The sequence below is a fragment of the Mobula hypostoma genome, chromosome 22 (genome assembly GCF_963921235.1).
Source record: "Mobula hypostoma chromosome 22, sMobHyp1.1, whole genome shotgun sequence".
Lineage (NCBI taxonomy): Eukaryota > Metazoa > Chordata > Chondrichthyes > Myliobatiformes > Myliobatidae > Mobula > Mobula hypostoma.
Genome location: NC_086118.1, coordinates 18,040,913 through 18,056,397, shown reverse-complemented (window position 1 = coordinate 18,056,397; position 15,485 = coordinate 18,040,913). Strand labels below are relative to the sequence as shown.

The following is a 15,485-nucleotide window of genomic DNA, read 5'->3' as shown; positions in this document are numbered from 1 at the left end:
CTTAGGAAAAGAGTTAAAATAAATGAAAATTAAATGCACAGACGTTCTTACATACCTGGAAGGTAACCTGAGCCGTATAGATCAGCTTATCACATTCAAACAAGCCTCTTGTTGTGTATTGAAACACGGAAAAAGTGATGCTGTCAATCAGGTGGGCAACCCTCTGCTTGAGGACTTCATCAGTGGGTGCCCTTTTTACAGCCATTTGGAATACGACATTAAAAGCCTAACAAAAAGAGAAGAGCAGAGCTTATTAATAAATTATGACATTATATGTTGTATTGTTTCTCTTCTGTAAACACATCAAATATCAGAATATATTTAGCTTTTCATTCCTTGTTGGATTTCAATATCAAAATTCAGTCTTTTTTGAAGCATAGAATGAATAGCAGAATCAATTCTTTGTTTATCCTCCAGTAGTGAAATTTGCAATTATGGCTCCTACATTAATATTTTAACATGTGACCCCTTATTTTCAGTGCACAAAATTATGAAAGGATTCAGAAATGTTGGAAAATTGTTTGTTTATTGAAGTGGTTCATCAGCTAAATGAAGCTGTAGGGAGTAAAGGCAACATCTGCTGATCTTGCACAGACATACCTTCAAAGAGAACTGGTACATAGGATGGATTTTATTGAGGTCGTTCATTATGAAGTACAAGAGAGACGCACGGCCTGCAGCAAGACGGTAATGCTCACGGGCCTCATTGATCTTAAGCTCCGTTACCTTGGCCTCCTTCACCTGTATTAAAAGAGATATGTTATATAGTAAGGATGTGGTTCTAATAACAAAAAAAATCTGGGAAATGTCACTTGGGGGTCACTCTTTCTTTGTTTTCAGGTGCAAGGATATATTTAAGAAAATGTTATGATGCCATACAGAACCAGTTGGTAAAAGCTGTTTACTGTTGAAAACATTAATAGCTCATAAATATTTATCTGGAAGAGCAACACTCGAGCACTTTAAAATAGAGGAAGAATTCCCAAAACTGCCCAGCCCTGCACACTTTTCAAATCTCAGTATGTGCAGAACTCAGATTCAGACTTACAGATGGAAGGGCACTGTGTTATATTGATTCTGAGGCGATGACTTAAATCATCAGACCCCTTCTACATCTGGACTTCATAATTATATCCTGTAGCCAAAACAGACAACTTAATTGAGTTCCTTTTACATGGCAGAAAATACAAACAAGATGACCACCATGGGAGTGTACAGGAAATTAATTTTGCAGGCCTTTGAAGGGCAAAGCAGTGTCCTTGGTGTAAATGTGCGCACACACACACACACACACATTCAGAAATGCACTATATTTTTGGAGGCTCATGACTCTGATTGCCTCCTTCTCCTCACCCTACCCAAAGGTCGTATGTTTGTAATTCACTAGTGTTATAAACTCAAGTATTAAAAGTTTCCAAACATGCAAAAGGAGGAGGGTGGAATTTACAGCAGTACTGCCATTGGTCAGTTAAATAATGATTTGCAAGAACTGGCATCTGAGGTCAGCAAGATACAACCCAGCACTGGAACAGAGCGCCAGGTGTGAGAAAATATCATCTCAATCACTTTTTATTCACATGGAAGGCTCTAATTTTTGGGAAAAAAATCCCCATGTTCTTTTGAAATAAAACCTTATGTTACTATAGCTTTCTTCCTTATGCTCTGCCTGCAGGTCTTAGTAAGGTCTTACATCAATTCACTCTTACACAACTACGCAACTGTCCACACATATTCTGATCTAGAAATAACCAGGGTAGTCAAGGAAAGCAGCAGAGAATCTCTGCGGCTCTGCTACACTTTAAAATATTATTTGCATAAACCACAAACAAAACAGATTGATTCTTTTAACTGCATTGTTTGTTGTGAGGAAAGTGGAAATGTCTGTCAGTCACCTTGACCTTTATTAGTGAAATTCTCCAGTCAAATTGAGGAAAAATTATCAAATGAGATCTTTAATTAGACTTCAGAGGTCATTCAAAAACAGAATCTTTGTTGCAGATTTTCCACATCTGAGTGCTAAACAAATTTATAAGCCATCCACATATTGCAGGTCTATTTACATACTCATAAACCTATTTAAAAAGATAGTACACAATTGGTCTTGCTGAGCAAAATAAGTTATTTGAAACTTTTAAATGCCTACATGCTGTATATTAATCCCTAACTGAAAGGCAAAAATTGCAAATGACACCAAAAATGTGGATGAAATAGTTTATGTGTTTGATAGCCTAATATGTGAACTTGCTAATTTTGCAATATTGCAGAAGAGAGGTGGGACTCAAAAGATAAATATGTTGAATGCCTGTTCTAAAAGTCTACCTCTATTTAAACATTCCTAATCCATGTATTAACAAGGCTCATAAGCAGGCTGCTTGGCAGACTGAACTCTGAGGAACATAATGATTAGCCCTGGCAGAAAAAGGAAGTTAAATAACATGGCATTTTAATTCCTTCTAGACTGGCTGTAGTATTCAATGAGACTTTTCAAAAAGGCTGAGATTTAATACATTCCCCTTTTCATCATAAATCACATGGATATGTCTGAACATATTATCAACATTCAAATAATATTCTCCTTATAGTTTCATTTGGCCTAACCTTTTCTTCAATCTCTGCAGCAGTCCTTTTGGTAGTCTCCAAATTTTCTACCAAGGCTGTGTCTCCGAGGAAGTTTCCAGAAGCAGAGGAAAGGCGGGAAAGTAGGTTGTCCTCCAAGGTCTTCAAGGTGATTTTAAAGCCATTTTGCTGCTTTGTTAGATTGGACTACAGAGACAAAAAATACCACAGGGAACTCAGTCATATTTTAAGACTATCAAATGCACACAAGAGCAAACGTTGCAAGGAGACAAGTCTTTTATGAGAGCTTCAGTCAATTAAAATTACAAATGACTGCAAAAATGAGGTTACTGTCTGCACAATACAATGCCTGTTTGGTCCTTTCATTCTAACATTGCTCCTGTGACCTAATTAGAAGATCACTGCAATTACAGGGTGCAGAATTTTTATTACTTTGCTAATTAGAATGGGGTCAATAATATGTTATTCATATCCTCACTGGACTGGAATAATACTTTGGGGAGAAAGAAACATCCATTACTTTACATCTGTTCCAATATTAAAAAATATTGAATGAGCCACAAGTGACAGACCACAATAGTATACCTGAATAATTACTTCTGAGGGTGAGGAGAAAAGACAACAGGTCTTCACAGAGTTTACAATGCAGGCATGAATAGTTTGCTTCAAATGATCTATGTTGGGATTTATTCTCCACATAAGCTTTCTCCCACTCTAAATGCATCTTCATGCACTTCATCTGTAACCCTCCATTACCTTTTCCTTCATACATCATTCTTCTTCTTAAAAGCATTAGTGACATCGGCTTCAATCAATCCATGTGACAGCATTTTGAACCTCATTTTTTGTGGAAAGGTTCATTTTTTTATTTGATTGATTACTGATTATTGTGCTTTAATGGCCTTTCTTTCAGGAACAACATACTTCTGGAAATAGTTTGATCCATTTCCTTGGCGTGCTTCGTCATAATGTTAAAAGCTTAGTCTTTCTATTCCTGGTAAATATGTTCAGTTATAATTCCATAACTGCATTACACTGTACATCTTTCTGCTTTACTTCCATTTTTATATAGAGATGATAATTCCACATTATATGTCAAAACTTGACAGGATCTTTCAACTTTTTTCTCTTCTTGTCTATAGATTGCCGAGCTGCTGGGAGTTCACTTTGCCTGTTTTTTTGGGGATAGTGCTTTGTTTTAGACTCATCTCCACGTATGAGGATTGGGCAGGTACTTTGCAAGCAGGTGACTTCGGGACAATCTCCTTTTCAATGTAAGTCAGCAGTAAGAGTGCACAGCTCACGACCTAGAGAACATTTTGTGGCATTGCTTCACTGCCCAAAGCACGTGTTGAATGTCTATGCTGATGACAGTAACAAGGCAAATACAAGGAATACGCCTAAGCCATCAGAAGCAATAGCAAATTAGAATGTTGCATCTTGTCCTCAGCCTTTTAGTAGCGTGGCAGGGGGAGGAAGATGTCATATATCATCCAGCGCCTGATCATAAAACTTATTAAATTACCCATGTTAGACAGTTCATGTACTTGTACCATACTGGTTTCCATAGTGATGCCACTATAAGGACAAGTTCAAACCAAATTCTGACAGGAATGTGTTAGGAATGAAGTAGCCACCATCAACAAAATTTTACTTTGTTTTCAAGAAGATAAGAGCAGACAAAATGATAACACTTCTTCGTACTTAATCTGAACCAATAATGGAGAAATACCTTTCTTTATTTTCCCTTATGATGACAGGATTTTCAATCATTCATTCATTATGTGCCGGGTTGTATGACATGGGTGACCATGGTCTTTAAATGACCATGACTGTTCTTGGCAAATTTTCCCACAGAAGTGGTTTGTCATTGCCTTCTTCTGAGCAGTGTCGTTACAAGATGGGTGACCCAGCCATTATCAGTACTCTGCAGGAATTGTCCTGCCTTGTGATATAACCAGGACTTGTGATATGCACCCAGCTGTTCTTACGACCATACACCACTTGCTCCAATGGCTTCGTGTCACCCTGATCAGAAGCTAAGCAGGTGCTACGCCTTGCCCCAGGGTGACTTGCAGGGAAGGAGTGTCTTACACCTCCTTTTGTAGAGACACAGCTCCACCCTGCCACCGAGCAGGATTTTAGTAGCCTCAAATATCAAATCAATTGAACTGCCTGATGCTTATCAAGGTTGCACGGTTCCCTCTTAACATAACTTCCAAAGATATAAAATATTGATTATCATTTCCAATAACATACTGGGTGATAAGGCCTGAAAATTAATTAAGTTTCTTTAATCATCTATAGTTCAGGAGACTCGTCTCCTGCTCTAGTACATTCCCACTGATTTGCCGATCACTCAACAACTATTGCAGTTCTCACATTAGTTAACAAAAGTTTCCTCAAATAACTTGCCTTATGGGTGGCTCTGCTCTCCCTTGTTTCATTATTATCTCTCCTGTATTATCTCTCCCGATGTATTCACAGTAAGCACTTCCAACTTCCATATTGTTAACTCCAGAGTTTATCAGAGATCTAACTTGGATCCCTCTTACTCTTACCTATGAGGCTCTCCTCAATAAAACATGTCAGATTTCTTTGCCTTTAAAGGGAATACACAACTCTGTCATCACTTATCAAGCTCACTGACATATTGTTTTGCTTTATAGAACTGAGAAATGAACATTAAATATTGGATAACAAAATCACCTTAAAATACAAGGGGGCATAATTTTAAGGTGATTGGAGGAAAGTATTAGGGGAATATCAGGGGTAAGATCATAACAGAGAAAGTGGTCGGTGCCTGAAATGCCCTGTCATGGGTGTTAGTAGAGGCAGATACATTAGGGCCATTTAAGAAACTCTTAGATTGGCACATGAGTGATTAAAAAAATGGAGAACTATGTAGCGGGAAAGGTTTCAATTGACCTTAGACTAGATTAAACATCAGTACAACATGATGAGCTGAAGGGCCTGTGCTCTGCTGTAATGTTCTATGTTCAAACCACTCCACAAACACTATTTCTTGGCCACTAACTCGCGCGCAACTGCCTGATCTGCTAGTAAGCCTAGAAGGATTCTTGGAGATGGAGGAGGAAAGCTAGGAGAAATCACATTGTCAGGAGGAGGATGTGCAAACACCACACAGAACAGCCCCAAGATTGAAATCAAACTCTTCTCTGGAGCTGTGGAGTGACTGTGCTAACAGCTGCACCACTAAGCCACTCACAATTCCTGTAACCTTCACTGGCCATTCACCCCCTGAGGCTGCTGGCTTCTCCAATTCTGGCTTCTTGTCGATCTCCATTTGGAATCATCATCGGGCTGTCAGGCACACTTTTTGGCTTAACCGTAAGAGAGAGGAATAACAGCAAAAAAGAGAGGTGGAGCTAGAGGGATGGAAGTTGGGTAATGCAGGGAGAATCAATTAATGAAGTTTGCTCCATAATTTAGCTCTTCTTCATGAATAACATCAAAGTTAAACTTCAACAATTTGTAAAAAGGACATTGCAACATACAGTGCCAATAAAAAGTATTCAAACCACTTAAAAGTTTTCATGTTTTATTATTTTACAACCTTGAATGACAGTGGATTTAATTTGCCTTTTTCTGACACAGATGAACAGAAAAACTCTTTTGTGTCAAAGTGAGAACAGCTCTCTACAAACTGATTTAAATTAATTACAAATATAAAATGCAAAAGAAATATATTGCATAAGTATTCACTCTCTTCAAGTCTGTAGTTAGCAGATGCAACTTTGGCAGCAATTATATCCTCGAGTCTGTCAAGATAGGTCTCTATCAGCTTTGCACACCTGGACACTGCAATTTTCCCCCATTCTTCTATACAAAACATGCTCTACCTCTGTCAGATTTCATGGGGATCGTGAGTGAACAGCCCTTTTCAAGTCCAGCCACAAAATTCGCAATTGGATTGAGGTCTAGACTCGACTTGTCCATTCCAGGATATTAACTTTGTTGTTTTTAAGCCATTCCTGTGTAGCTTTGGCTTCATGCTTGGGGTCATTGTCTTGCTGAAAAACAAATCTTCTCCCAAGCCGCAGTTCTCTTGCAGACCACATAAGGTTTTCCTCCAGGAGCTCCCTGTATTTTGCTTCATTAATTTTACCCTCTACCTTCACAAGCATTTCAGGGCCTGCTGCAGTGAAGCATCCCCACAGAATGATACAGCTACCACCATGCTTCACAGTAGAGATGGTGTGTTTTTGATGATGTATGGTGTTTGGCTTATGCCACACATAGTGTTTAGTCTGATGGCCAAGCAGCTCAATTTTGGTTTCATCAGACCATAGAACCTTCTTCCAGCTGACTTCAGAGTCTCCCACATGTCTTCTGGCAAACTCTAGCTGAGATTTCATTAGAGTTTTTTTGTAATAGAGGTTTTCTCTTTACCACCCTCCCATAAAGCTGTGACTGGTGAAGCACCCAGGCAACAGCTGTTGTATGCAGTCTCTCTCATCTCAGCCACTGAAGCTTGTAACTCCTCCAGAGTTTCCATAGGTCCCTTTGTGGCCTCCCTCACTAGTCCCCTTCTTGTACGGTCACTCAGTTTTTGAGGACAGCCTGCTCTAGACAGATTTACAGCTGTGCTATATTCTTTCCATTTCTTGATGACTTACTTAATTGTACTCCATGAGATATTCAGTGACTTGGAAATCTTCTTGTATCCATCTCCAGAGTTGTGCTTTTAAATAACCTTTTTGCAGAGTTTGTTTGGAGTTTATTTTATCTTCATCATGTCATTTTTGCCGGGATACTGAGTCATCAGCAGTTAGACCTTCCAGATTCAGTAATATTTTTACTATAATCAATTGAAGAACCTTGACTGCACACAGTGATCTCCATTTAACTAATTACATGACTTCTAAAACCAATTGGCTGCACCAGTGATTAGTTGGTGTGTCATATTAAAAGGAGTGAATACTTCCGCAATTACTTATTTTGTGTTTTATATTTGTAATTAATTTAATTACTTTGTAGATGGAGAGATCTGTTTTCACTTTAACATGAATGAGTCAATTTCTGTTGATCATTCCCAAAAAAAGCCAAATTAAATCCACTGTGATTCAATGCCGTTAAACAACAAAACATGTAAACTTCCAAGGGGCATTGAATACTTTTTATAGGCTCTGAAGGAAGGTAAACCAGCATAGGCCAGTTGGCCTTTCAGTTTTACTTCACTATATATCATAATACTGAAAGATCTTCTGCCAGGAAATGTGGAGGAGTCTTGACCCAAAGCCAGAGCAGTGGAGATGATTTAGTAGTGAGTGATCACTTTAATAATAAACTGGAAAATAACAAGCAAGGAGGGGCCAGAAAATAAGAAAGAATAGATATTTAACAAGATAATGCAGCAAAGGAACTGAATGCTAGGAGCCACTGTTTGAGGCTGGCTAGTTTGATGGGTGAACAAGGACTGTGGATGAGAGCTGGGTTTAAATAGGTTGCAGGTAATGAATTGGTAACAAGTTGGAAATGAGTGGCAGGTGATTTCTGGGTGGAGACTGGGAGGTGCCTGCCTGTGCAGTCTTGACATATCCTATCGCAACACTATTTTGCAGCACTATCTTCAATTCCTTTCATTCTCTTTATAACTAAAAGTATATCTCCTCCTTATCTTTAGACTGTTTCCTTTAGTTCTAGACTCTGCTAGGGTCTTCAAGAATCTTGTAATTTTCAACAGATTTTTTTTATTCTTCTTCTAAAATTTGAGAATTTATGCTTAGTCTACAGAAGCTCATATTGCAAATCTGCCATCCCTAGACCCAGTCTAACAAACTTTCATAGCATTACCTCCTTGGCAGGCATACCATTTTTTTCGGGAAGGAGACTAAAACTGTACACAATACTCCAGATGGGGTCCCACTAAAGAATTACACTAAGATAGTCTTATTTATGTATTGGAATTATACTATATAAAACTAAAAATATAATTTTCCTTCATAATCGCAGAATTAAAGAAAATCATTTGAATAGATTTGAACTATAAATCAGTTCTGCAATAAAATACCTGAAAAATCTTACATTTACTCACAAGGTCAATGCTTCTTTTTAACTGGAAATTCAGTGATTATTAATTATCACAATCTCTGTACCTTGGCTTTCAGTGACTTGCGTTGGAGAACACTTATGTCATTTTGAACATCAGCATAACCTCACCATTTAAAAAAAAGTTTGCTTTCTGTTCTGTGCAATCTAGAAAACTGTATCTTTTTCCGTATTTTATTGCATCTGTCATTTCTTGCTCAACTTGCCTCTTTACACAATCTCAAGTTAGGAATTTCCATAGGAGCAGATGAAAATGAGATCCAGGTAAGCACTTTTGCATTTAACGCTCCACCTCATGCTTAGATGGGAATCTTGTAGCTTAAGTGTGGTGTTAAGATGTGGAAATCAATAACTGGATACACAACAATAACAGGGGTATATTATATAAAGAGTGTTCATTATTGCTACAGTGTAAGAACATAATGAAAATGACATCTGAAGATTTCCACGAATGTGTCCTTATATGAAAATATCAAACTTCCAGTTAGAGAGTAAGTGCGATCATGAAAACTCTCAATTTGCAGTCTTCTCCAACAGAATGAAGGTGAATCACTGCAACAGATGTAAACTTCAGCTATTTATAATTCAATTCTACAATACCTGGAAAATCTTACACTTTTTATGAGGTCAATGTTTATCTTTACTGGAACATGGTTATTACTTATAGCAAGCTAGCTGTAACATGTGTGTGTGTGTGTGTGTGTGTGTGTGTGACACAGAGAGAAAGAGAGAGAGAGAGAAATAGAGAAAGAAAATGTGCATATGTACATACATGCATGCCTGCATGGATACTGTAATTTTTCATGAGAATATTTCAAAATGTTTGCCTTTTGGTTCCTGCATTTCAGTCTTTAAAAAAATCATTAGTATCATTGGTTATTCAGCCAGCTTATTGATAGCATCGCTGCTGGGTGATAGGATGACCTTTAACTTGACTGAAAGCAACAAATATCCAAAAGAGTGGATATTCTTGCTTAAAAATGGGTGCAGCTTTAGTCAGTAACAAATTCCAATGCCTTCCTGTCAACTAGAAATTAGTCAGTTCAGGGTTGCATATTAATTCGACAAAATTCATATAAGCACATCACTCCAGCTACAAGCTGTGCATTTGTAAGTTATAAGGACAGGAAGGAAAATATATTCTTATTAAATGCTAATTTTTCATATGCTAATAGTAGTTGAATAAATTAAAAAATTTACAAGCTTTAATCACAAATTGCAGAATATGTAAATGTGTGTGTGAAATGTTAGACTCAACAAAATACTATTAAGCAAACTTTTTACCTAAATTGGTTTTGCATTAAAAACATATTTGTTGCCTGTAATTCAAAACATATTTTCAAGAAATCTGGAAGATGAAAAGACAACCTTAAGCTCCTTGTGTTCATTAGAGAAAGAAAATGAATTTAAATCAGTCTTAACATAATTAAATTCTTTTTAAATTACACAGAGAGATAAGTAAGTATCACATGAGTAAAATATTGCCAGACACCATATCTGCTCCTTACATACATCCTTTAACATTATTTGTACTGTGAAGATGTGTTAACTAAAACCTAATCTTATTAAGACTGTTATTGTAGCAAAGCTGCAGTCAGTAAATATATATTCTTGGCTTATTGACGAAGCTGGTTTATCCCTGAGGAATCTATGAATGAGTGACATTGATGGAAACATTGAGTGTTCACATAAGTGAAATATCCAGGAATTTTTACATACAGTGACAAAGTGTATAAAAGACTGTAGCAAAATTGCAAATAAAACGTGAAGAAACAGATTTTCAAAGTGTATCTTGGAGTAAGAAAATTAAACCATTACTAAACATTCCTTTTTCCAATTTTACCTTAAGGTATCACAAACATGGAGTTCCAAAAATGATCGGTGTGTACTTGTAGCTCAATCTATTGTGCCACTATGTGTGATAGTTTTATTGACAATGTCTGCTCTGAAGTTTGCTACTGGATCATTTTAGCCCAATGATTCAAACTCCAGGATGTGTTGCATCCCCAATCTCTTAACCCAGCACAGGATTTGTGAGCATACTCAGTTGAATAAATATTATGTGACTATGAGGAATAGAGGCAAGAATAGGTAATTATTTTTAAAATTACCTTTTTGACGCAATAAACAACTGCTTTAGTTGATTTAGCTTTCTTTTTGAAACAAAACTTAATTTTTTTCATTTATTTTTTTCAGTTTTTTGAATGCTTCTTAAAATCAGAAGCATTCTGATAGTTTTGGCAGATGGTAAAGCTCAGGATGTGGAAATACTTATTTCATCTTCTTCTCCTGCACACCCCCCCCAACCCCCAACACAGGACAGTTTGGACCAGAGAGATCAGCCTTCTGGGGGCAGATGCAAGGATGCAAAGATAGAGGTTGTAGGTGGTGGGTCCCATCCAGGGAGATCCGACATTGTGCAGCACTTTTCATGGGTGCCTCTTGTAGAACAAATGGGTGTTTCCTTACTTCTCATTTTCAAGCCTATGCATGAAAATAACTTAAACCCATGCACCATATTTAAAACAATAGCATTCTGACTCAATGGGACAGCAGCGATTTTATTATAACAAGCAGAGGGGGAGAAAAACCTAACAAACTCTGAAATTCTTCATTGTAAACTACCAATTACACAGCTTTAGCCAGGTCCAACCCTCTGGAATGGATATATCCTGGGAATGATGAACCTTCTTTGGCTGCCTGCAAGTACGGAGATCTTTTTCTGAGTTAACACAGGTACAATAGAATAAAATTCTGTACTGTAAAAACTAATTCCTAGACAGCCAGATTACATTGATAATGAGATGTTGTTTCTGTAAGCAAAAAACTGCAAAAAAGACCAGGAATGACAAAAATACTCAACTGAACAGGCAGCTGATATTGACACTGTTTCTCTCTCCACCAATGCTGCCTCACCTGCCTAGCATTTCCTACTTTTGTTGTTCTTACTGGCATAAATAAGGTTTTGAAAGAACAAGGTTATTTCACCATACCTTCAGCTCTTCCAGGTCTGGTCTCTCCATACTGACTACGGCAGCTAGAAGTTGGTCCTCTAAGCCATCTCTAGTAACGGTGAAATTAATGAGAGTACATTGGGCTTGCATCTCAGGTTGATAATGGGGGTTTGCCAGCTTTGTGTGAAGAATAAGACGAAAGTTGGAATTGTATTCACATTCCTTGTCTCCAATTTTGATGCACCTAGGCAGGAAAAGGCATACTTTCAGTTCAAGAACAAAATCAGTGTAATTGTACTTGAAGTTACGGTGACAATCTAACATCAGAAAATTAGCAGAATAAAAAGAGGAAAAACGTACGGTGACTTTATTGGTTCTCTATCCCGATGAAGTGGATTATACATAATGGGATATTGGATATAACTCACAAGTTACTAAGTTGTGGGACTTAGCATGTAAGGAAACATTCAAGTTTCAGTATGACACTCAAAGAACCAGTTAGTCCTTTTAGTATATTCATGTCACCCTGAGATTTATTTTCTTGCTGGCATTCACAGTAAATGAAAAAAAAATAGAATCAATAAAAAACACACACAAAGATGGAGAAACAATCAATGTGCAAAAGACAACAAACTGTGCTAATACTAATAGCATTTCTTTTTGTGCAAATGAAGAAATTATTGCGAGAAAAGAAAAAGTTAACCAATGGAAGATTATGAACCTCCGTGGAAGAAATCCCCACAATCTGAGCAGACTAGATGTGGACAAGGAAGCATTGAACACATGGCTTTTCCCACAAACAGGGTTCCTTGTGGCAATACAGAACCAAGTGGTTAATGCAAACAAATGATCAAAAATACGAAATAAAAGACCAACAAATTCAGGACGATAAATGCAGAAAATGCCAAGAGAAACCAGAAACAATCCAACACACTACAGGATCCTGCAGCAGTTTAACTCAATCTGATTACTTACACAGGTGCAATCAAGTGGCAAACATTATTCACAAAAATCTTGCTTTAGAACACAACTTCATAAAATAAACCCGAACTTACTATAAATACAAGCCTGATCCAGTTTTAGAGTCAGAGTCCCACAAATTATATTACAACTGATTGGTTATTACAGATAGGATATCCATAATAACCGTTCGGATATAATAATACAGGGTAACCAGGCAAGAACAACTTACTTAATAGATATAGACATTCCAAACATACATAAATACAGAAATCAATAAATGAAAAACACCAGAAATATGCTGAATTACAGAGGAAATTGAAAGACTATGGAGCATGAACAAGGTATACATTGTCCCAATAGTAATATCTACAACTGGTATCATCCCAAAGTCACTACACAATAGCAATAAACAATTAGGGCTACACAGCAACTTTTATGTAAATCTCCAGAAAGCCACAATGCTAAATACCAATAGAATGGTCTGAAAGTTCCCAGAAATTAAGAAATGAGTGTGCATGGCTATGCCTGTACCCCAGGTTTTACCAGCCTGATCTGAGAAAATAATAATAATAATAATACATATATAAATAGGAAATATTGAGAATATGAGATGAAGTGTCCTTGAAAGTGAGCCCATATGATGTGGGATAAGTGTAGTGTTGGGGTGAGTGAAGTTATCTGCTCTGGTTCGAGAGCCTGATGATTAAGAGGTGATAGCTGTTCCTGAACCCTGGTGGTGTGGGACCTGAGGTCCCTGTGCCTCCTTCCTGATGGCAGCAGTGAGAAGAGAGCCTGGCCTGGATGGTGGGGATCCTTTAAGATGGATGTTATTATGTTTTATAACTTCAAACCATAAAACTAATAGAAAGAAAACAGAGTCGGGAATAACATGTCTAGTTTATTTTTTACACATATGATGTAGTGCTATAATGACATATGTCATTCATGTACTTTTACATATAATCTATAATGAACTATATGGTAAAACAAAGAATGCTTAACCAAACAATATATTTACAACGCAAACAACAGGAATTCTGCAGATGCTGGAAATTCAAGCAACATACATCAAAGTTGCTGGTGAACGCAGCAGGCCAAGCAGCATCTATAGGAAGAGGCGCAGTCGACGTTTCAGGCCGAGACCCTTCGTCAGGACTCAAATATAACTGAAATATTATAGACAAAACAAAACAGATGCTGCCTGCTGCTTTCCTGTGACAGCTCTCCTTGTAGATGTGGTAAATGATAGAAGGAGCTTTAACCATGATGGGCTGGGCTATATCCAGTACTTGTCGCAGGCTTTTCCGTTCAAGGGCATTGGCACTACCATACCAGGCCATGATGCAACCAGTCAGTATAATGTGCACGTGCATCTATAGAACTTTGTCAAAGTTTTAGATGACATGCCAAATCTTCACAGGCTTCTAAGAAAGAAAAGGCACTGTCATGTTTTCTTCAGAATTGGTCTTAGGTGCTGGATCCAGGGCAGATCCTCTGAAGTGATAATGCTGAGGGATTTAAAGTTTCTGACCTTCTTAATCTCTGATCCCCTGAGGAGGACAGGCACATTGACCTCTGGTTTCTTTCTCCTGCAGTCAGTAATCAGCTGTTTCCTTTGCTGACATTGGTTGTTGTTCTTCCACCATTCAGCCAGATTTTCAATCTTCCTCCAGTACGCTGAATCATCATTACCTTTGATTTGGCCAACGACAGTAGTGTCGTCAGCAAGCTTAAATATAGCATTGGAGCTGTACTTAGCCTCACAGTCATAAGTATAAAGCGAGAAGAGCAGGTGGCTAAGCTCTCAGCCTTGTGGGGAACCTTTGTTGATGGTGATTATGGAGGAGATGCTGCTGCCAATCCAAACCGACTGGGGCCTGCAAGTGAGGAAATTGAGGATCCAATTGCACAAGGAGGTATAGAGGCCTAGATCTTGGTGCTTATTAATTAGTTTTGAGGGGATGATAGAATTGAATACAGAGCTTTAGTCAATGAAGAGCCTCTTGATATACTTACCTTCACTCTCTAGATGTTTCAGGGTTGAGTGAAGAGCCAGTGCAATGTTGAACTGTTATGATGGTAGGCAAATTAGGGTGGTTCCAAGTCACTCCTCTTCAACAACCTCTCAAAGCATTTCATCAAAGTGTATGTAAGTGCTACTGGACGATAGTGACTGAGGCATGATACCATGCACTTCTTGGGCATCTGTAAAATCGAAGCCAGCTTGAAGCAGGTGAGTGCCCCAGAATGCTGAAGTGAGAGGTTACGGATATCAGTGAATACTCTAGCCAGTTGATTAGTACAGGTCTTCAGTACTCAACCAGGTACCCCATTGCATTAACAGGTTGCATTTCTTGGAATATCTAATCTAAGAACATAGAACCAGACCTCTTCAACTCACCTCATCTATGCAAATATGATGCCTATGCACTCTAATCACATTTACCTGCATTAGGCCCATGCCTGTGTGTACTGTTTCTAAGTACATGCACAAATGACTTTTAACATTGCAAATGTACCATCCTTACCACATCCTCTGCCAGCTCATCCCAGATATCTACCACCCTCTATGTGAAAAACCTACCCTTCAGATATTCTTTAAATTCTCCCCTCTCATCTTAAGTTTGCAATCTCCGGACACACAAGCCATATGATAAAGCCTCTGAGTATCCATCCTACCCCAAAGTACCACATAATTTTACAAATCTCTAAATCCCTCAGCTTCCTACAGTCTAATGAGAATTAACCTAGCCTATCCAATCTTTCACTATAACTGCAGTTCTCAGTTCCAGGCAACATGCTGGTGAATCTCTTCTGCACTCTCTATATTTCTACCATATCCATCCTGTATTGTGGAGAGCAGAACTGTACTTTGTTCTCCCAATGTTTTGTATTACTGTAACATGACATCCCAAATCT

At 37.9% G+C, this 15,485-nt stretch overlaps 1 protein-coding gene across 1 annotated transcript in view; it reads right to left on the bottom strand.

Annotated features, from left to right (window-relative positions):
• Nucleotides 1–15,485, bottom strand: part of dnah9 (dynein, axonemal, heavy chain 9) — a 585,611-nt gene that overhangs the window by 166,120 nt on the left and 404,006 nt on the right. Inside the window, exons 55-58 of the mRNA XM_063074264.1 lie at nt 11,643–11,847; nt 2,599–2,763; nt 601–741; nt 56–226 (exon numbers count right to left, since the gene is read on the bottom strand). Of these exons, the coding sequence (XP_062930334.1) occupies nt 56–226; nt 601–741; nt 2,599–2,763; nt 11,643–11,847 (682 nt within the window). The remainder of the gene's footprint in view (nt 1–55; nt 227–600; nt 742–2,598; nt 2,764–11,642; nt 11,848–15,485) is intronic.